Source organism: Ammodytes marinus (genome assembly GCF_949987685.1).
Source record: "Ammodytes marinus genome assembly, chromosome: 5".
Classification (NCBI taxonomy): Eukaryota; Metazoa; Chordata; class Actinopteri; order Uranoscopiformes; family Ammodytidae; genus Ammodytes; species Ammodytes marinus.
The window spans coordinates 14,745,425-14,768,695 of record NC_137234.1 but is presented as its reverse complement, the minus strand read 5'-3'; the positions used below and the strand labels follow the sequence as shown (position 1 = coordinate 14,768,695).

Genomic DNA, 23,271 nt, shown 5'->3' with positions numbered 1-23,271 from the left:
AGGGATATTTATGTTCTTGATTCTATGTTAGGTCCATTCTATGATATTTTTTTAGATAAGATAGAGGTGGTGCAACAAACAGGAAAGTATCAACTTAAAATAGAAGGCAATCCACAACAGCATCACTGAATAAGTATCAATAATTAACACAGGTTTAGACAAATATATTACTTAGACTGAGCATGTCACCTGTTGTATGGGATTAAATGAAGGCCTGACAATAGAACTTTAATGACCTTTTAGGAGCGTTCCTGTTCAATATCCACGCCAAATCTTTTCAGAACCTTTTACATGAGCGAAAGGAACAGGACTTTGCCTCAAAGAACACAGTGAACCATTACTCAGTATTTGAAGTTGCTCAATTGGACTGTTGAGGACGTACTGTAATGGAAAAAGGATAAATGCTATTTTATATCACAAAAAAACACACATTGGGAAATGCCAGTTGGGAGGCTGATGATAGCAAATAGTACTGTGACTCAGTGTCATGATGTCCTTAACCAGACCGCTGATCTAACAAACACAATGCAATGTGAGCTCGCAGTAGTGACCTAGCCTTGGAGAGAAAAAAGGAATGGGGGGAGGGAGGGGGGTGCGGGGAAGAAAAAAAGGCCACTTGTGTCGTCAATGGGGGACAGAGTAGCGAGCCCACGGCCACCTGTGAGAGGGCGAGTTAGAGCAGCTGTTCATCATCATACAGGAGTGCTTGTTCCTGCATGAGAGAGAAGGCTGACTGGCTGGCACGTGTCCCTGTGGAGAGCTCTTACGTCAGAGTGTATGAGTGTGTGTGTGTGTGTTTGTGTGGGCGAAGATGCTGGAGGGAAAAGAAAAACAAGGAGAGAGAGTGAGAGACAAAAACGGCATGCTTAAAAGATCTCTCTCCTAGGTTGGACTTGGACATATCAAAGAATGTTTTCTAATACAAGCCATAACAGGTGTTGGAAGAATTATATTGAGCATATTAACACCTTTTACCTTTTGCTCTGCATGTGTTCAGGTTATAAGCTCAAAAGATAAGATGTGGGTTTTACTACTAATAAAAGGTGAAAGCCCCTTCTTCAGTCTGTATATCAGTGATCCATCTTGTCTCGCTTTGGATTTTGCGGTCTCAAAAAGGAGAGGGGTTCATAGCAGGGTGAGAGACCCCTACGGAAAAAAAACAAACATTTGTTTAACCCTCTAGACTAGTTTAGTTGAGTAGTTCGTTCAGAATGTAAAATTAATGATGTTGACATGTGGTTCATGCTATGCTGAGTTCACACTGGCATGTGACAGGGGGAGCAAACATCGCACTGTCTGCTGATTTGTGTTTGTATCCTTGAGAATGACTGACCACAGTTTGAGGCGACTGTGGCTCAGGTGGTTAAGCGGGTTGGCCAACGATCCAAGGGTTGGCGGTTCAATCCCCGCCCGGCCACCTGTGTCATGGTTGTTGTGTCCTTGGGCAAGACACTTCACCCACCTTGCCTTGTATGATTGCTGTATGTTTGAGGTGGTGGTCGGAGGGGCCGTTGGCGCTGAATGGCAGCCACGCTTCCGTCAGTCTGCCCCAGGGCAGCTGTGGCTACTCTCGTAGTTTACCACCACCGGTATGACTGTGTGTGAACGAATTGAACCAGGAACCCTGTAAAGCGTCTTTGAGTGCCTAGGCAATAAAGCGCTATATAAAACCTATCAATTATTATTATTATTACAAGCTGGATCTCAATTCAGGGGTTACAGCCTACGTAGGCTGCATTTGAAGACCGATTGCGTCATAGCGGCGCGCAAAGGCTTGTTCCATTTGCAACAATTTGCAAGGCTCCTTCATATGGGCCGAGAAATGCAGCCTTCGTTTCACGGTTTTGAAGGCTGCAACAGATGGATCCTTCGCGGCCCAACATATCCCAAGATTCATTGCGTTTTTTTCCAGAGATGGCATAAAATAAAATAAAAAAAAACAAAACAGCAACGTGTTGCTCCGTCTTCTTAACCTTTATCTTCCTTTCTTTTCGTCTGGTAGGCAACTTCTTTTTATTTTTTCCTCCGTTGACAAGGCTGTTTCCGTTGGCAGCAATCAGGGTTGCTAGGCAGCACAGGAGCGGTGAGTCGTCACGCAAGGTAGCGGCTTGTTACGCAAACCGGAAATGCTCGTAGAGACCTGCAGAGACCGTTTCGTTTAACAACTCTCGTTCGGCCTTCGAATCGGCGTTCACAGGCTATAGCCTTCATAGACCGCGTCCTTCCAAGGATGCGGTCTCTGTAATGGGATACAGCAACAGAGTTCCCCTAACCGCCCTGATGGTGTGTGATACTTTAAATTAGGACCCATTGACAACATGACCTCAATAAATAGTTCCATCTATTTAAACTGCATAGGAATTGGGCAATTTTGACTGGGCTCAAATTGACCAAAAAACATTTGTATTTTTAAAAATCACTATGTAAAAGGGGAATCAGAAAAACAATTATATGAGGTCACTTGGGATAAATTGACTGACAAAGTCAAGTGTGAGCAAAAAAAGAACCTGAGATATGAAAAAAAGTTTACCTCCGGGGTCAAAATGACCCCAGTCGGTAGGATGAGGGTTTAAAAAAAAATTAAGATGTTTCATTGAATCGTCATGCGTGTCTTGTTTACTTGGCTTGATCTTTGTTTGATTACACATTTTCAAAGGATTAACAAGACCTTTTTTTCGAAGCCCCTTTGAGATCAACATAAAGCATTTAATTATACTTCAGCGTCGATACAGATAAAACTATTTGAGAATGATCATTTCTTTCACATTGGTTCTGGTCAAGAATTTAAAACAAACTTTCTAAAGCCCAATGAGCGCTTGTCAGTCAATAAATGCATTGCATTCTACTGTATATCCTAAAATCTTCCCTAATACCTGGAAACAGAATTACAATGTTCTCATTAAGGAGTTGGAAATTACAAAATTTGAAACTTTAAAAACAATATAATAAAAACTCCAAATAATTACAATGACACAGTGTATTGACACAATCAATCTGAACAGCTTACGCTAAACATTGGACCAAGTAAGGTTATCCAAGACTACAGCTTTACTTCATAACTTTACCTTTGGAATCTATATGGAGAAGTCTACCTCAACCGAGGGACACAACATCAAGGAAATAAATGCAAAATGTCATACTAAACAAAACTCAAGCAGCAACGTATACATGATGCTGTCACGCAGGTCATTCAAACAAAATAGTTGCACATACATTGAATGTGAAAATCAACTATTAAAATCAAGCACTGTGAGAAATGTGATTGAGGTGATGCCAAAACGGTGTGAGGAGCTGGTCTGAGGCAGTCTGACAGAATCATTGTGTAACGGCTTGTATAGCTTAGCTGGCTTCCTCTGTTACCGCCACTGAGGTATCCCTATCTGTTGCAGCCTCCATTGAAGCTGTGTCGGCTTCATGCAGTTCAGCCATGCCTTCACCCACACTTTCGAATGCAGCACCATCGGGGGCGGCCACATCCATCAAAACCATGTCTGTGGCAACTGGGTCTGCTGCAACTTTGTCCTGAGCAGCTACTTCTGAAGAAACACTGTCCCCGGCGTCAGTGTCCACAGCAGGTGTGTTAGTGGCTGTGCTGTTGGTGGCAGTCTTGTCTGAGACCACCTGGTCAGTCCTCAGCACATAGAAGAGGATGTAGGCCTTGGCTTTCTTCACTGTGTCCTCATTGGTCAGAGTCACCGTGCTGTCATTGAAATGGTACCAGCGGCCCTCATGGCTGCCATATGCTGTGTAATGCCCTGATCCAACCCTGTGAACACAGTAACATATATCACGTTCTGCTGTCTAACCTCATTCAAGACTTCATTTATCACTGCTGAACTTGGAAGGACACGTTCCGCTCGGCAGCCTAGCAGCTGTGCAACATTGCCACTTAGAGGCCAAAGATAAAACAGCAGCACTTGATGGGCAGTTCTTGGCATCTCTAATAGGCCTTTCACACCAAAATGAACCAAGAGTCAGTTCCAGGCTGGTGTTGGGGTCAGTTCAAAACTGGTTACAGCCTTATCCCAGTTATGAACCGGTTGGTTTCACATCGACCGGAGACAGCCATGGAGCCGGCAAGAGAGCAACGTCATGACGTCACTGTAAACGTGTGTGTACGTCACCCGACGCCGCTGCTCTTGTGGCTAACGCTAAAGCTACCGCTAGCTTTAAGCACAACAACAGCGGCGAATACGTCTTATTTTTACACTTGTTGGCTCTCGCTTTGCTTTCTTAAGCAAACAGGACCCATACAGCGTATTCTCGCCGGTCAATTTGATCGCTACGTTCGGTAATTATGTTATGTTTACGTCTCGTAGTAGCGGTGTTTTTAAATATGGCGGGCATGAGGTTTGAGTTGCTCTGGTTGGTCAGGATAATCCCTCCCCCAACCGTTCGCGCAAGCAGTTCTTATCAAACCCTGCTCAATCCTGGGGTATGAGTTCCCCCGGTTTTTACGGCCCGGAGCAGGCTCTCTGGCGGTGTGAAACCAAAACACTGGCTCTAACTCCGAACAAGCCCAGAACTAGCTCCGATTTTGCGGCGGTGTGAAAGGCCTATTAATGCATTTCCAAGGACTCTCAGGCTAATGCCTTTCAGCATTTAGTGGCTAAATGAATTTTTAAAATGCAGCTGTCCACAAGGCTTTTTCCAACAAAATTGCATTTGAATTGTTTTAAACAGCAGACAAGTGACAGCTAGCAGCTGTAGGCTGAGCATGATGGAAGATGTTAATGCATAGATTTATGGTTATTATTTTTATATATACAGTCCCCTCCATAAGTAACGGAACAGTGAGGCCAATTCCTTTATTTTTGCTGTAGACTGGAAACATTTGGGTTTGACACCAAAAGATGAATATGAGACAATAGCTCAACATTTCAGCTTTCATTTCCAGGTATTCACATCTGGATCTGATACACAACTGAGAAGATATATTTTTTGGAAAAAGAACACAACATTTTTAGGCAAGCAAAAGTATTGGAACAGATAGACTTTAAATAAATTAAAGTGAATAAACCGTAATATTTTGTCGCAAATACTTTGCTTGCAATAACTGCATCAAGCCTGTGACCCAATGACATCACACAACGTTTGCATTCTTCTTTTGTGGTGCTTTTCCAGGCTTTCACCACAGCCTCATTCAGTTGCTGTTTGTTTTGGGGGGTTACTCCCTTCGGTCTCCTCTTTAGCAGGTAAAATGCATGCTCTATAGCGTTTAAGTCTGGAGATTGACTTGGCCAGTCTAACACCTTCCACTTCTTTCCCCTGATGAACTCCTTTGTTGTTTTTGCAGTTTTTTTGGATCCTTATATTGCTGCATAATGGAGCATCTTCCAATCAGTTTGGTTGCATCTTTCTTTAAATTGGCAGACCGAATGTTTCTGTAGACTTCTAAGTTCATTTTGCTGTTGCCATCATGTGTTACTGTGTTGTTGTCAAGATGAACCTTTACCAAAGTGATGGAAAGGCTAAAGTTTGGAGAAAGAAAGGATCTACTCATGATCCCAAACATACAAGCTCATCTGTGAAACACGGTGGAGGCAATGTCATGGCTTGGGCTTGCATGGCTTCTTCTGGGACGGGCTCATTATTCTTCATTGATGATGTAACACATGATGGCAACAGCAAAATGAACTCAGAAGTTTACAGAAACATTTTGTCTGACAATTTAAGGAAAGATGCAACCAAACTGATTGGAAGATCCTTCATCATGCAGCAAGATAATGACCCAAAACACAACAAAGGAGTTCATCAGGGGCAAGAAGTGGAAGGTTTTAGACTGGCCAAGTCAATCTCCAGACTTAAACGCTATAGGGCATGCATTTTACCTGCTAAAGAGGAGACTTAAGAGAGTAACCCCCTAACACAAACAGCAACTGAATGAGGCTGCGGTGAAAGCCTGTAAAAGCATCACAAAAGAAGAATGCAAAAGTTTGGTGATGTCAATGGGTCACAGGCTTGATGCAGTTATTGCAAGCAAAGGTTTTGCGACAAAATAGTAAGTTTTATTTACTTTAATTTATTTAAAGTCTAGCTGTTCCAATACTTTTGCTTGCCTAAAAATGTGGTGTTCCTTTACAAATAATGATATCTTCTCAGTTGTGTATCAGATCCAGATGTGAATACCTGGAAATGAAAGCTGAAATGTTGAGCTATTGTCTCATATTCATCTTTTGGTGTCAAACCCAAATGTTTCCAGTCTACAGCAAAAATAAGGGAATTGGCCTCACTGTTCCGATACTTATGGAGGGGACTGTATATCCAGCTGTTAATTTTGCTACCATGGTGACAAAGGCACACCTTGCATGTATCTTAATAGTGATCATCTGTCAGCAGGAGGGAAAAAAAAATATATGGACCTGAAACAAGACTGATACAAGATATACAAGATCCTGCAATTAAAATTAACCCATTGATGACTACGGCAATCTAGGATGCATGTCCTTAATGCCTGAGGGTTTTCTGAAAAAATAGTACGAATTGTCAAGTCTACCAAAACCTTAATATCTAAGCCTGTGTAGCACATAGAAACATGAAATAAAATGCATTTAAAAGTTAAGGTTCACAGGTTTTATTTAAACATGCTCCCTTAGCGCTTACAAACCAACACATTTTTCTAAAAATCGTCAAAATTAGATGGGGGAGAAATAAATAAGAATAATATAAAATATTTAAAAATAACGTGCTAAATGAGGTTATAATCCTGCTTCCTTTTAGCATGGATAGTAGTGACTGTGTGTGCAGTCAGTGGAGGGACAGATATAGGAAGGAGGAGATAGCTTTATTTTATAATTTAGTTCAGTTATCACTGGCACCATAAATCCAACTTCCCAGTACAACTTGAATGCAGACTGACTCCCGCTGTCGGGAGCCGATCAGCTGGTCCAAACGGCTGTATACCACGGAGATGAAAACGAAACTGAAACTTAACTATCGCCTGGCTGGGCTGAATTTGAGTTGGAGCAGCAAAATATAGCCTAAATTCATAAATATTGTTAATAAATAGATGCAATGTGTTGAGTGATTTTCTTTAGTAGCCTATAGTAGACCTAGATTCTGTGCTCTGAACGCCACAAACTGTTCTGTAATACACTATCGCCGTCACAGCCGGCGTATTTATTTTTTGTATTAATATTTTTTATTTATTTATTTAATTTACGTGATTTTTGGCAAACCACACAACTTTTGGGTGGTCACGTGGTCTTAAAAAAATCAACAAAACTCACCTCATGTGTATTAGAACCAATGACGGTACATTCTATGCTGCACACACCATGAAAATTAGAAAAAGTAACAATGCTGCGCTACGCAGCATCAGGCAGGAGATACAATGTGGCGTCGCGCAGCAGCCGTCATCAATGGGTTAAACAGATGAAACTCGAAAATCAATTTCAACTTCTCCATTTGTGTTTAATCTTCCTCTACTCACCCAGATCCATGATGCACGACGACAGCAACAAGGTCATACAGGCAGCGTTCTGGTAATGAATTCTCTGGCTGCGAACATAAAAAAAAAACAAGATAAGAAGAATTTTATTTCTGGGCCCTCAATTCCACCCTATGATTTACAACTTAAAAGAGACATGCCACTTAGCATCTGGACATTTATAAAAGCCAGTGATCTCAGGTCCACAAGAAAACCTTAATGGCTAAAGAGTGGGCATGATAGATGACTCACATCATGTGTTTTAAATGATGAATTTTCAACAACATAAAAGTTGTTTATACTAGCTAGCAGCCCACTCCAGGTTGGTGAAAAAAGTGGATCGCACAGTAATCCAAACAAAAAATAATAAAAACACTAAACTTTTTTAACACAGTTCATCCTTCATTTCACATGCATATGTCTTTCATTCTTTCTGACAATTTTTTTCTATAACATGTTAAAAATGTATGAAAATAGTGAGTTATGCCCACCACAATTTCCCAAAGCCCAGGGGGATGAACACATATTGATTCAACTAATGGATTTATCATTTCAGTTCTATTATTGTGTGCACAATTTTAAGATAATCTATCCTACCCTATCTTTCTGTAGTTATAGTGTATCTCTGCTCAGCCAGCAGAGGCCAAAAGTGCCGAACATGTGTTTACCCTGTGGATATAGTAAATGCACCATCAGCTGACAGTCCATCAGGAGAATTCAGTTTGACTAAATTACCAGTTTAGCAAAGAAGCTATCCTAAATGTTGCATATAATAAGAGCTCCTACATCTACATTTCCAAAAGTCTGTTCTTCATGTCTGCGGCTGCTCCGTTTGTTCCTATCCTACGATGCAGCATATTTCACATGCTTTACCAAGTGAGCTGTCATTTTGCTTCAGACCTTCACATGGAGTGACTTGTGTCTTGACTCCTTTTTACATTTTCTAAATTCTACCCCGTCATTACAAAGGTTTAAATTTGGCACACGTACACTATGTCCCTGTGGTTGTGATGTTCCCTGCAAGAACTTTGGCAATCTTCCACCGTAGACACAGAGAGAAGGATGTTTGTTTATGTTCTAATGGGTACAGCCAGCTAGTTTTCTGAGGACCAAACTGGATGAACTGAACTCTTGAATCTCACTATGGCGAGAGAGAGCGAGAGAGACGGGGATAGAGATAGAGAGATAGATAGATATTTTTTTCTGGTTTCTTCATATTCAGGCTGGTTTTAAATTATGCAAAAGTCCATGGAATTACCACTGATTTACAATATTTCTGTGATCACCATTTTTTCCGCTTGAGCTCACCTCAAGTAAGTAACCCCTCATGTCCAGGCCTTTCAGTGGAAAATCAACATAGGTATCCACCTTGTTTCTTAAAAAGGCTGTCCAGTGGAACCTTTTCAGGTGCAGACACAAAACCTACAGTTGGAAATAAAACCTCCAGTTATACCAAAACAGGCTATTTTGGCCACTACTTTACTTAAACAGAATACATGGTTAATAAAATAATAAATAAAAACAAATAAAATAATAAATTGTGGTAAAAAGACATAAAATACTATTTCAGTGTCTTACCTTTGGCAGCTTCCGGATCCAGAACTTCTTTGTGGATTTCTGTCGCTTTTTACACTTATGGCAATAGTACAGCTCTGTCTCATCAAGTTCTTCCAGATCAGTGAAGCTACGTAAACAATCTAAAACAAACAAAGAATGCTAACATTAATCGCATCAGTACACAATCAGACACATACTGCCATAAAAAAAGTGTTAGGAGACATTGTCTTTGACAGGAGGAAACTTACCACGTAAGGTGCACACTGGCCCTGGCTCCTGGTCCTTACTTCTCTTTTGTCTGAACTGGCTGGGAATGTCCAAAGACAGATCTGAGTGAGAAAGAGAGGAAATACATTATCTGATGTCATACATCATGAGGCTGTATCCGGCTTTGAATAGAAGCTATTCTCTTTGCACAATTTCATTCATTTGAGATAAAGAGCAACAAAGTAAACTTTCGCATTGTCCTGGTAATTACTGCAAACCCAAATTTTCATCCGCATCTCCTCTTACCAAGAAATGGATCAAACTTCCTGGATTCTGTCCCACAAATCAGGCAGTTGACTTCATTCTGAAGGATGCCACCAAAAATGGATGTGACAACACTGGCCGTCCCATTTCTGTAAAGAAAATGGGAAACATAAAAAGCTTTTATTTTAATTTAGTTTTAATCAGCAAATGCACATTTTCGGCTTTTCAAATCAACGTAAAAAATAATATGTAAGCTTCATATCCTGTGTGGCTCAGGAAATGTTTACTGACCAGTAAATGTTACGAATTAGCATTTTTAATGGAAACTAAATTAAAAGTAACTCATTGCTGGATGTGACATTACAACCAAGATTACAAACTAAACAATGGACTGCTTTCAATGAGAATGCCATAGTAAAATGGGCTATTGGAACAAAAGAAAGAAAATACACCTGTGTAGTCGTGTCATGGATGGCTGACAGAAAGTCTACAATACTAAAGCAGGTACATAATAATATTAATAATATTATTACTACATAATGATAGTTCAGTTTGGAGGGGCTTACATGCAGCATTTGCCCTCTGCGGTGGAGAGCCTGACCTCATCCTGTGGGGAAACAAGGTGAGACGCCCCGTTGCGACTGTACTGGAGCTCCCTGTGGAGGTGGTCCAGCAGGTAACGCATGAACTCGTGGGCATCCTGCTGCTGATAGCCCCTGGACACATACACACAGTTGTTTTGCATTATATTATTAGAATATCTCTCTATAGAACGTTCCAGTCTACATCTTTTGACAAAAAATACACTATAATGTGCTACACTTAAGGTGGAGTCAGTGATTCTGGTTGTTGTAATGATTGTTGTCAGAATCACTTTGTCAAAAACAGTGAATATCTCCTCACAATCTGATACCTATCCGTATTGTGTGTGCTGCAAAAGAATAAAAAAATCTGGTTTTAAAGTGGCTACGAGGAACTTTTAAATATATTTAAAACAGCAAAGTGCAAAGAAAGCAGTTTTATATAGTTTTTATTAAAACCTTTGGTCTGGTCGCACACCCAGTCCGATTTTCGGCTTGCACATGCAGGCCCTGTGGTCAAATATTCGTATTGATCACAGATTTCAGTGTAGCACAGCAACGCGATTTGAGTAGCCTTTCCCTCCAGGTAAGGGAAGGGGAGCCTTGTTTGAGACAGTAATTTGTCGTCATAATGGCTGATAACGGGGCAGAAACAAAGAAAAAAAGAAAATTCAATGAAGAACAATAAAAAGCTAAAACGTAGAGTGATTGACGGGCGGGAGGAGGGCATTGCCAAGCAATGTGTAAACAATTTAACGGGAGTGAACTAGTCCTGCAGTGTTTACGCCTAGGTGAATGAACGCTACTAAGACAAAGGTTACTTTGCTTCATCATCATCATCATCATCATCATAAGATGACCATTATTCATCTGAAATAGTCATTATTCACAACAACATAAACACATAACCTCATTGTGATCCATACTGCCGTCTCTCGTTCATTCGCTTTCTGTGAGGGCACAGAATCTTTCAGCTCCGTGAGAGTGGTTAGTGACACTGCATCAACTCATTGCAATCAGGTGTGTGTGGCACTGACTGCCATTGGGTTAATGCAGTGTCACTAACCACCAGATCCCGTGACCTCCCACTTTCAACATGGACATGCACTATATTGCGTCCTAATCATTTGACACTCGCACCGGCCAGCACGTGCTAGAAAACAGCTTTACGACAGCTGGCGTCTTAAAAATACTACCGCTTTTGTCCAAAGGGGCCGCCAGCCGCCAAAGTTCCTCATAGCCACTTTAATATACAGCCTAGGCTCTGTAAAGGAACATGTCAACACAGGGGGCTGAGGCTGTGTATTTCAGACAGGTAGCGGATTGTGAGGAGAAATTAACTGATTTAGAAAAAAAGTGAATTTGACATCCAGCTTTCTTTCTCTATCGCTAGCCCCGTTGCGGAACGGGGGAAGAAAGGTGCGAGAAATTGTTCCGGGAATTTTACTACCTCGGGGGGTAGTAAGATTGCCGACACAATCAGTTCCGCCTCTCTGTATACATGCTCCAGCTTGTTGATGCGGAACAGGGGGGCGTTTGACGTTCCATAGCCTACGTTCTAAACATGCGACCATGTTAGCAGTTGAAGGACGTGTGTTTAACATTACCACGGCGGCCTGATGTCCAGTAAAAATCACCAAATAAAAGGAACGGCGTATAATCTAGTTGATCATAAGGTCCGCTGCTCAATCCAAACCCCCACGCTTCATTTTGCAGAGTTTATGAGTCTATTTCTGTACGGGGGAAGTTGTACAATGAAGTAGGAAAGCTAGGCTAGGCTAAGCTAGGCTGCATCCGGATCGCCGCCGCTATTATTATCCTAAATCTGAGCGTATATCCACACTTTATTTCTGTCTACAGTAACGTGACTTCACACACTGTGTGTATGTGTATGTCTGAATGACAGAGCACTGCTCTCAAAGAGACTCGCTCACAGCCAACCTGTCACACACACACACACACAGGTGACGCAGTGAGCGGAGTGATGTTGTCCCAGAGATGTTGGACTCGGCGCGTAGCGAGATCAACCGGCACATCACGGGGACAGTAAAATACGGCCCTCTTAGTGCAAGCCCCAGCACTCCGGCTCTCAATTCACCAGCCAGTGTTGTTGTTGTAAAGCAGCTGACCGACGCGGCGCTTAATGTTTACGTCACACCTGACGCTGCTTACAAGCACCTCTTTCATTCCGGAACGCTGTGTAAAAGGGGCTACTGATGCGCCAGCAGGCCGGCGTTGCTTGGTTCTGTGTAAATAACACCTAACCAAGCAGAGCCGGCAAATTACCACTCTTTCGTTCCGTCAATATGACGCAATCTCTGTGTAAAAGGGGCTGCTGACTCCACCTTTAAGCACATTGACAGAGAAGTGAAACGGAATCTGTTTGCTGCTCAGCATTAGGGGCTTAATTACAATTCAAACTGCTTAAAATTCTTTAGACAATGTTGGCGTACCTGAAACTTGGCATGATTTTCCATATCGCATAAAACAAGGAGTCTGGACTGAAGGCGGTCTGGTTGCCTTGCCACAGGGAACAAAGGGTTTTCCTGAACTCCTCCACTAAAGACCTGTTAAACATAAAACAATCCTGTTACTGCGCTGCACAGCCTGAGTCAATCAGCATTTAAGCCTTTATAATACTCCTCTGGGTCAAAAAAACAAGTTCACACACACACACACACACACACACACACACACACACACACACACACACACACACACACACACACACACACACACACACACACACACACACACACACACACACACACACACACACACACACACACACACACACACACACACACACACACACACACACACACACACACACACACACACACACACAGACTGCCTTATGATGTACATGTTCTATATTACTTAGTGTTTAATTTGATTCTTGCTCAGCAGCTGAATAAGTATAATTGCTGCTGTTAGGAGCAAAAAGAAAATATTTATGAGTCTAACATAATCACTTAAGTGATAATTTTGTCAATTTAAAAAACTTGCCGAAATTCATTTCAGAACAATGCACTCAGCACATAACCCCTCCCCCCCCAGAAGAGGACCTTACACACTGGTGTCCCCTTGGCTGCGGGTGTGGTACATCCTCCTTCCTGCCGTCTTACCGCTGCGCAGAGCCACTGCAGGCAACTCCTTGAAAAAACAGCTGAACTGCTTGACGTTGCTGTAAAAGAAAAGCATATTTAGTGATGACATGTTAGAACACCTGAGATTTTCAAACAATGTAACCGGCAGGAGCACCATAATCAATTATGCGAGTTGTCTAAGCATTTTGTGTTAGGAAGGAACTGACTACTTTAAAAAAAAAATTACTATATAGACATCTTTGCATTTTATTTGAGCTCAATAAAGTATATGTAAAATGACTGCTGACCTTCTCAAAAATAATGCCAGTGTTTTAGATTTTGAATGTCTTATTTGTTACAGTTCACTTACTTCTTTGTTATGTGGTAAGGCAGTAGAAAGTGCAGATTCATTTGACAAACAACGAGTATTTCAATGAACAAAGCTAGCCAAGTTTATCATTCTTGTTATGACTACGGTCCTCTCTGGATTAGATGTTCTGACAACAGAGATGTGTTGGACAATACAAGATCTTACTAAGAAATACACAAAGCATTTTCAAATCACTGCAGTTCCAACTTTGTATCATCATTAGCCTTAGTCAACACAAGATTTCAAAGAGCAAACCTTGAATCTTTTTCAGCAGTTCAGTTATACCACTCATGCTTGCTGTATGTACAGTGGCTTGCGAAAGTATTCATACCCCTTGAGATTTTCCACATTTTGTCACGTTACAACCGAACACATTTATTTTATACCAGTCAAAGTCCAGACCTCAATACAATTCAGAATGCCTTGAAAGAGAAGACTTGAATATTGCTGTTCACAGACACTCTCCATCCAATATGATGCCGAATCTGAACGTTGAGCTATTTTTCAAAGACGAATGGGCAAAAATGTCAGTCTGTAGATGTGCAAAAGTGGTAAAGACATACCCCAATAGACTTGCAGCTGTTATTGCAGCGATAGGTGTTTCTACAAAGCATTGACTCAGGGGGCTGAATACTTATGCACGCCACACTTTTCAGTTTTTTATTTATAAAAAAAATTGAAAACCACGTATCTTTTTCATTCCTCTTCACAAATATTATCTACTCTGTGTTGGTCTATCACATTAAATCCCAATAAAATAAATGTACGTGTGTGGTTGTTACGTGACAAAATGTGGAAAGGTTCAAGGGGTATGAATACTTTTGAAAGCCACTGTATGAGCTACTGGTTCCTGCATTATTTATACATATTTAATCTAAAAATCAAGGTAAAAAGGTGCTACGAGAAACTTTAAATATTACTGAAACAGTCATTTTTCCTCTGATGATCATAAATTAGAGCAAACGAGACCATCAGTGCAAAGAATGCTATTTCTATATAGTTTTTCTTAATGCCTTTGTCATGGGTACGCTCACCCAGGAACAGCAGCTGGCGTAGTAAAAACACTACCGCTATTGTCCAAAGGGGGTACAAGAATGCGCAAAACTGAAAGTTCCTCGGAGCACCTTTAAAGCACTTTTATACTTACATTGTACAGTCCCGGACAAAAGTCTTGTCACTTATCCGTTTTGTAGAAACAACAGCTTATAACCTGACTTTTAATTAATCCATTGGTTTTAGAAATGGCTGATATGAAAACTAAAACCATCCCAAATTATGTTTAATAAACTAAAATTAATTTGCTTCACTGAAGAAATATTGATCATTTAATGAACACAGAAAGGTCAGATGTTGGCAGGACAAAAGTCTTGCATACTTCCATCTCTACATCAAAGTTCCTCAAGGCGAAGAAGATCAAGGTGCTCCAGGACTAGCCAGCCCAGTCACCAGACATGAACATCATTGAGCATGTCTGGGGTAGAATGAAAGAGGAAGCATGGAAGACCAAACCAAAGAATCTTGATGAACTCTGGGAGGCATGTAAGACTGCTTTCTTTGCTATTCCTGATGACTTCATCAATATATTGTATGAATCATTGTCAAACCGCATGGATGCAGTCCTTCAAGCTCATGGAAGTCATACAAGATATTAAATATGGATCTCACAGCACCACTACTTAATTCACTGATGTTATGAAACATATTTTTGTATTTGAAGTAAATTATTTGTTAAATTTTAACATTACTCTCTGTAGGCGACAAGACTTTTGTCCTGCCAACATCTGACCTTTCTGTGTTCATTAAATGATCAATATTTCTTCAGTGAAGCAAAATTATTTTAGTTTATTAAACATAATTTGGGAGGGTTTTAGCTTTCATATGAGCAATTTCTAAAACCAATGGATTAATTAAAAGTCAGGTTATAAGCTGTTGTTTCTACAAAATGGACAAGTGACAAGACTTTTTGTCCAGTACACTAAATTACTAAAAATACTATATTATTCATGGATTCCGGTTACTAATGGACCAGCTGCCCTGCATTGTGTATTTGACACGCTTGTCCACCTGTCCTTATTAGATGTCTGTTTGCCAATCAATAGCAGATGGCGATTGCGATAGCAGAAATTAATAATAGATACCAATTTGAAGTGGTTTGCCATGTTAACTGTTGTCACATGAAAAGCAATTTCTTGATAACAAGGTTTATATTTCACATTTATATGGATGTTGTTAGGATGCTCAGAGTGCATCCAATAGTGGATGTTTGAGAAAAAAGGTTTACATTTTATTTTATTTTTAAAGAATCATAATTTTTTTCCTCTTATGGATATTGATTTTAAATCCATACTGAAATTAATGGAAACCAATAGAAAGTAGAAACACAGATTACAAATAACATCAAAGACATATGGCATTATTTGGTCAAAGGTCAGCAGTAATTTAGAATGTATTGAGTATCTGTGAAAACACACTAATATAATTTTTAAGGAAACAGGCTGAATGCATGTTAGCTGGGAAAGCTGGCTTGTTACTGTCTTGTTTGCAAGCAGCCTAAATAATTCCCCTGCCTGTGCCCCAGACTGTATTAATAAAGGATGACTGGTCGTGGGGCCCCGGGTCTACAGGGGCAGAGCTGCTGAACCATGCAGCAAACCCAGTTTACCACCCACATACCTCATATTCCTTGCAGAGCCTTACCTGAGGGACTGTAGAATGGCATTCATGAAACATGTGTTGCCCAAGTTCCGCAAGCCTGTAGCACCTAAAGCCAACCCATCCTGACAGAGAGAAGGAAAATGCATGCAACGTGTATTTACTAAATATTCTTTATTATTGATTTTAAACATTTATTTTGGAAAAATCATGGCTCATCAAGTTTTAAGCTCAAATTAGAGGTCTGCATGTTGCGGCATGCCCGCGGGACCTCGGGTCCCCTTACAGTCGTTTGCTGAGCAGGTGGTTTTTGTATTATTGCAGGCGGTCAGGTTAATAAACCGAGGGTATTATAGTTGTGCAGATTGGCGATAGAAACTTCTACCTGCAATTTAAGGGACAATCAGCAAGTGTGGTGAGTGAGTGTGTGTGACTGACTGCCTGCCTGCCTGCCTGACTGCCTGCCTGACTGCCTGCCTGCCTGACTGACTGCCTGCCTGCCTGCCTGCCTGCCTGCCTGCCTGCCTGCCTGCCTGCCTGCCTGCCTGCCTGCCTGCCTGCCTGCTTGCTTGGGAGTGTGCCGGGTTGTGGCAGTAGGTTGAATAAATCAGGCAGTGGGTTGAATAAATTAGGCCTGCGTAGACCTCTAGCTCAAATTTAAAGATATTGTGATAGTCAGTTTGTTGCTGCTCTGACCCATTTAACTGGAGCCCAGTCCCATAGTATGAATACTGTATATGAAGTTGAAAAAAGGGAAATCTGAACAAAGATTGAGTGGTAGTACAATTGTTTGCACTAGGACACAGTTGTGGAAAGGCAGCAACTTTGCTTCTGCTTACATTGTCTTTTAACAACTTGCTGTCTGGAGCGGGGCTTTCCTGAAGTTTTCTTTTCCTCTGTCTGTCACCCATCATTGCCGAGCTGTAAAAGGGGGAAAAACAGATTCCATCCAGACACTGGCCTTGTATTCAGCATGTTGTGAAACATCTTGAGACAAGGAGACAAAAACAACATTAAGAGATTCTATTCTTGAGTGTACTTACTTTTCCAAACTCTGAAGATGTTCCCTCACCTTCTGCACATGCCCGAGTTTGTTGTCATTGACAACAAAGTCATCACATCTGTAACTATAAAATCCACATCAGTCAAGATACATTAATATTTAAAAACACTTTTAACTGGGGATTTGGACCAATTAAAACTTTGCATTGGAAACCTGGTAATCGTAATTGTATTGCTTTTTTCCCCCTCACCTTTTTAACCACAGGTTTTAATGTGGCAGGAGTGATTTTCATCACATACTTCTGAATTAAGTGTATATTCACATCACAGGGTTCCTCTTACTCCTCGCACTTAAAACTTGTGACATGTGACCTGAAGAATCTTGGATCACTTGCAAAGTAACTGATTAGCTTCAATAAATTCCTTGTGAAAAACAAAATCTGGTTCCCATTAAAAGACCATACCAATCCTTTGACTCTTAATTTTTTTGTTAGGATAGCCACCTACAGCGAGTCACTGATTGCAGGCATACACTGTAGATAGGTTGGTCATGAGAGACACTCACCAGAATACACTGTAGTTGCTGCAGTCCATGCAGACAGAATGATGGGATTTCTCTTTCTCTTGTTTCTCCCCCTTCTTTTGACCAATGCCAACAACTTGGCTCTCTTCAAAGTGTTTCTTTGCGTGTCCATTGACATACCTTTACAGAAAGAGATTACGTTAGAACACATGACATCTAGAACTACCTGAAAATAATCTGATACAAACAGTAACATGTATTAATCTACCCAAAAGACCAAAGCAAAACTTTTTTTGATTGACCAAAATAAAATACACATAATAACATGTGTCTGTGTTGTATTCCAAACAATACCACATAACACTGTGTTCAGCATTAAAGAATTTGTTCTTTTTAAAAAATGTACACAGAAAATAAACAAATGTTTAACTCTGCCATTTAAATGGAATCATGACAGCCCTATCCTATTACAATATCACCTGTGAGAGACAGCTGAAGCAAAATTAACTTCAAGTGTTATTTTGTTAACTTCAGGTTTTAAGGGACATACAGCTCTGGAAAAAAATAAGAGACCAGTCTAGATTTTTCTTAAATATTCATCTCTACGTTACTTAATGGAAAGAATAAAACCAAAATTTTCATTTTACTCAAACATATGCCTGTAAACAGTAAAATGAGAGAATACGTGGAGTGGTCTCTTTGTCTCTTTCTCGTTTCCAGAGCTGTATTTATTAAGAACTATATCAGGGAGCACTGTCAGAGTAATGCAAATGTAAAACCTTAACTTATATTACGCAGACCTTACATGGTTGTATAACTGACATGTGGGTCAGAATGGTGGCAAAAAGCAAAAGGCTTAAGACACAGCAACAACAGGCACCAGTTTACCTTCCACAATGCACCATCTGACAGGTAAGGCAAATCCATGGGCTTTTATTGGATCTGCAAACTAGGAGATAAAGAATGAAGCAATCATAATTGAGAAGAGTACAATTTAATGACACAATGTATTTCTGTGATTTCCTGCTGAATGGACCACTTACATGTGTCACTCACACGGACATATCTTTTGAATTATGATCCTCCCTTGTATTGACAAATAGCAAAATGATCTGACACAATATGTGTGGTAGTATCAGTGCCAGCAGCGGCAGGGATCAAAACTTCTGCTCAGTTGTCTGTAATGTACTCATACACGTTGACTTTCATAGCGTTAAATGAAAGGGTAACGGACACTTTTCTTACCGTTGCAACACCAGGATGACGGAGTACCGTTAGGGAACCGAGAGGAATCGACCGGACAGCTCACGTTTGAGTTCAAATGAGGGCACTCCATCAGTTTAAATCGGGACAAAGTCGGCTAACATTAGCCAACGCTACCGGTACCAGGTACAAGGCAGCTAACAATAGTTAGCCAATTAACCCAAACTAGCAAGCTAACGTTAGCGGAACAACTACTTCTGTTCGCGAGCACACGTTTTCCTGTCTTTGCTAACGCGAAAACGTTTAGTAGCTACTGCATTTCATGCATACTTTCAGGGTACACCAGTTCACTGGAAATAAAGGTAATGCTGTTTCCACCCTGACATACTGTTAGTTAAAATAGTAATGTTATATTTGGTGTATAAGATAGAAGATAACTGCTGGCGTTTGCCACAAACAAATGACAATAACTTGAGGAAGTGACGCAGTGTCTGCCGGCTTGGCCGTTTGCCAACTAAAACAAAGACGAAAAGCTTCTGAGTGTAAGTTGGAGTACTTCCTTCTTCGGTTAACCTCACGGTTAGGGTTACAGCAGTTGCCTCATATTTTGTCGGCAATCTTTTGTATTGTACATTAACCTTTTGACAAGTAGAAGCTCTATTATTAACCTAATTAAACCATGTTAGGAGACTGTACTTGCTTTTAGGTGTCACCGTGGCACGCATGCGTAGTAGGGAGCTACTTCGCTTCCGACGTATAGGTCTAGAGGCAGGGAATTGTCTTATTAATTAATTATCAAAGTGAAATAACCACGTTTATTTTCCCTGCAAAGGGCAACAATTTGAATTAAATGTCATGTTTTAATAAATAAATAGCCTATATTAGTCGGGCCACAATTACCAAAATTAGAATTTACATTCATCAATTAATTTTATGTAGGCTATAGCTAGGTTATAAGGCTACCCTGGCACAAGACACACATAAACAAATTTGATAAGTTGGATGCTCTGAAACCTTTATTTTCTCCACACATTGATTTTGATTTTATAAGCAGGCCTATATAACTATATTTAATCCCATCTTCATACACATCGACTTTAAGAATAATTTACAGCAGCTTTTAGGCTAGTGAAACAACAACCTTTATTTCCTGGACATTATTTTAATCAGCTCATCATTTTGCCAACTACAATAGGCTTATACGCCTATGAAATAGGTTTTCCAGTTATTTAAAGTTTCTCCATTAGGTCTTCAGAAATGGGTTGTGTAATACAGTCATATGAAAAAGTTTGGGAACCCCTCTCAGCCGGCAACATTGCACTGATTTGTTGAACCATGTACAGATACACAATCTGCAGCCAGATGTTCTTGCAGGTCTTTGGAGGTGATCTTTGGGTTGTGTGCAACCATTCTCACAATCCGCCGCATATGCCGCTCTTGTACTTTTCTTGGTCTGCTAGACCTGGGTTTAACTGCAACTGACAACGTTCCTTACAGTAGAAATTGACAATTGAAACCTTTGGGAAAGCTTCTTGTAGCCTTCCCCTAAACCATGATAATGAATAATCTTTGTTTTTAAGATATTTTGGGAGCAGTTTTGATGGTCCCATTCTGTCTCACTTCAGCAGAGAGTCAAAGAGAAGTGCAACTTGCATTTAGGCACCTAAAATACATTTTCTCATGATTAAACAGACATTTCTATGAGGTTCAAGGCTTAACAACATAATCCAACCAACTTTGTGTTTAAAGTCATCAGTTTTACATGCTGTTACAGGCATTAAAATCAACAAAACCACAAGGGTACCCATATTTTTGCACAGCCAGTTTTTCACATTTTATTTTATTTCACACAACCAAATACTGCTTTTCAAAAAATCTTTGTTTGGAAAACATCCCAGTAGTTAGCTGTTCCTGGTAAATTAAAGACATACCACTTTTATCTTTTTTTTGTGAAAGCAGAGTCAATTATAATGCCGGCTGAGAGGGGTTCCCAAACTTTTTCATATGACTGTAAATGTAAATTTCATCAGCAATGGTGGGTATGGTATATATTTATATACTATCTATGTGGGAAACTAAAAGGCTAAATCAAGATGTACGCTATCAGCATTGGCCTACCCTAGTCTATAGACCTAATCAAACAACACTGCATGCAATCTGACATGTTTGCATTTTCAGCACTGAAACAAATCAATCAAAATCTTTTTATAGGCCCTCTACGTTGAACAAAACAAAAAAACTGCTTTATTATGAATTATTGTATATCCTAAATAGAAAAGATTATCATGGTATTACAGCCATGCATTCGTAGATAAATGTGAGAAACAGTGTAAAAGGTGTTTTTTGACATTTTAATGTTGAAATGTTTACAGCGTAAAAAAAATCACAAATGCTGAAAAGGAAAACATAACAACAGAGAGTGTGCAGTATGGCATCACTTTACAAAAACAACTCTAAATATATGTGTGGGTTTTAAATTGTCAAGTGCCTACATAAGGTCCTCAGACATTTTTTTTGCAAATTATGGAGCCAGGTGATGATGTGGTTTTGGAAACAACAAAATAATGATGAGTCCAATGTTGAAAACATTTCAGGTAATTTGTTTGCAAGCAGAAGAGTATCTGACCATTGGAATCATGTAGGCTAGTTCTGCTCTTTTTTTATGCCAGAATGTTTGTCCAAAACCCTGACAAATTTTGAATGTACATGTTTCTTTATTGTGCAGTTTACAATTCAATCCATTAATAAACAATGTCCCACCGTTTTTTTTCTCGATTTATAACTTGATTGAGAAAAAAATTCAGAAAGTGACAAATAGACATTAAGATTTTCCTCGATTCAAAATTGCTTGACATTTCAAGCTTACAATCCAAAATCCAAATATATTCAATATAATGTCACTTAAGAGAAGGAAGGTATGCAATAAACAGAACTTTTTGCATTTTCTTGTAAAAACTATTTATAAGCTTAAGCTTAATAAGGTTGCAGATTCATTCATTGAGTAATTATTTTCTAGTTTTGTTTTGATAACACTTTCCTAAATTATTTACAATTCAATTTGGACTGCTGAATTATAAAGGATAAAGCTTCAAGGAAAACAATTACAACCGACAAAACTTCACATAGTTGCACATGTTGTTGGTGAGACAAAATAGAAAAGAAAAATGTAATGGCTATTTCACATGTCAATAAAACAATGTGCCTCATTGTTACCATCAGATGATATGTCTGTTTGAGTTACAGTACAAAACCAAGCTGGTAAAAACTCCACATGTCATCAAGGAGGCATGATTTTCCTATGTCATTTCAATGTCCCTCTCCTGAAGAGGTGAGTCAGACCTGGTTTCCTTACTTTTCCCTGGTGCTTTCTTTGCGGCCTCCTTTTTCCTAAAGAAGTATAAAGAAATGTTTTAGATGAGCATAGTCATTAACTGTACTTATGAAACTGTCCCTGCGTTCCGAATAGTTTACTCTGTCTTTTTTCTATTCTACATACTACATCTAATGATAAAAATAATCTAGTTAGGATGCAGTAGGCATACAATTGGGACATACTTTTACTTATTAATTTCATCATAACATTGCTCCTTGCTTTTATATCCGTCGCATCCCTGTTTGTTTTCATATGGAGGCTCCGTTGATGTGACGTCACTTCAGGTTCGCACTGGATTATGGGTCAGAATCGCCCAAATGGATGCTGTTTTCAACACTAAAAATCTCGGCCGGATGTAGTAGACATCCGGGTCTTTCTATCCATCCTAAATCTGTTTTCCTACCATACTAAATAGTAGAAAGTATGCGATTCGGAACGCAGGGTACATTTTGCTTTTGAGATGTAGACTGTTATAATTCTTTATGGAGAACCAAACACAAAGAAAAACTGTCTTACTTTGACTGAACAGTCAAGACAATCACAGTGATGAAGATGGAGGCAATGATGGCAGAAAGCAAAACTCCACAAATGATCGCTGTTAGAAAAGGACAACAGTGTAACAGATGAGTAGGATGTAAATGCTAACATTTAAAAAATTTGAAAAATATTTAAAAACATGAATAACTATTTTTTACAACTTGATAAATAATAAACATAGAAATGATTTGGAATAAAACAAGCCCATCCAAAACAGGGTTCTATCCTGCATATTTTGTCACTTTTAAAATAGGAAAGAATTCAAAGTATATCATAAATTAACATGGTGTTAAGTAAGTCATGGCTTTCTGCTAAATATTACACTCAACATGCTTTCCAAATCCTATACTTTTTCCATCTACTTTACTACATAAAGCATGCTAGTTTCCATGCTACAAAATGCTATTGGATGTATTAGAGCATCCTGATATTTTTGGCAAACTGCATTTGACATGCGTGTATTGAGACATCCTTAATCTTTCTC

At 39.7% G+C, this 23,271-nt stretch overlaps 3 protein-coding genes across 3 annotated transcripts in view; 1 reads left to right on the top strand and 2 right to left on the bottom strand.

Moving 5' to 3' along the window:
* Window positions 1-2,727: 2,727 nt before the first annotated feature.
* Window positions 2,728-19,322, bottom strand: usp3 (ubiquitin specific peptidase 3). Its single transcript, XM_080028379.1, has 15 exons — window positions 18,920-19,322; window positions 18,563-18,623; window positions 17,717-17,854; window positions 17,193-17,276; window positions 16,989-17,070; window positions 16,195-16,274; window positions 13,112-13,225; window positions 12,492-12,605; window positions 10,024-10,173; window positions 9,500-9,606; window positions 9,235-9,315; window positions 9,008-9,126; window positions 8,738-8,851; window positions 7,433-7,500; window positions 2,728-3,766 (listed from the first exon to the last, which is right to left on the bottom strand). The coding sequence occupies exons 1-15, from the start codon at window positions 19,008-19,010 to the stop codon at window positions 3,340-3,342; spliced, it is 1,830 nt and encodes a 609-aa protein (XP_079884505.1). The 5' UTR covers window positions 19,011-19,322; the 3' UTR covers window positions 2,728-3,339.
* The window catches only part of ca12 (carbonic anhydrase XII), an 18,376-nt gene continuing 13,651 nt past the window's right edge, over window positions 18,547-23,271 (top strand). The window contains exon 1 of the mRNA XM_080028381.1: window positions 18,547-18,586. Within this exon, the coding sequence (XP_079884507.1) occupies window positions 18,571-18,586 (16 nt within the window). The 5' untranslated portion in view covers window positions 18,547-18,570. The remainder of the gene's footprint in view (window positions 18,587-23,271) is intronic.
* LOC307251105 (inter-alpha-trypsin inhibitor) overlaps window positions 22,174-23,271 on the bottom strand; it is a gene marked incomplete at both ends in the record, with an annotated part of 3,411 nt that continues 2,313 nt past the window's right edge. Inside the window, 2 exons of the mRNA XM_080028426.1 lie at window positions 22,174-22,264; window positions 22,767-22,845. Coding sequence (XP_079884552.1) covers window positions 22,174-22,264; window positions 22,767-22,845 — 170 coding nt within the window. The remainder of the gene's footprint in view (window positions 22,265-22,766; window positions 22,846-23,271) is intronic.

Bases quoted from the DNA above. Each gene is read 5' to 3' on its own strand.
- usp3 (XM_080028379.1), bottom strand. From the start codon at position 19,010: ATGGAGTGCCCTCATTTGAACTCAAACGTGAGCTGTCCGGTCGATTCC. The intron at 12,606-13,111 runs GTAAGGTCCTCT...TATGTTTAACAG, and splicing joins AGCCAAGGGGACACCAGTGT to GTCTTTAGTGGAGGAGTTCA. The intron at 9,127-9,234 runs GTAAGTTTCCTC...TGTTTGTTTTAG, and splicing joins GCCAGTGTGCACCTTACGTG to ATTGTTTACGTAGCTTCACT.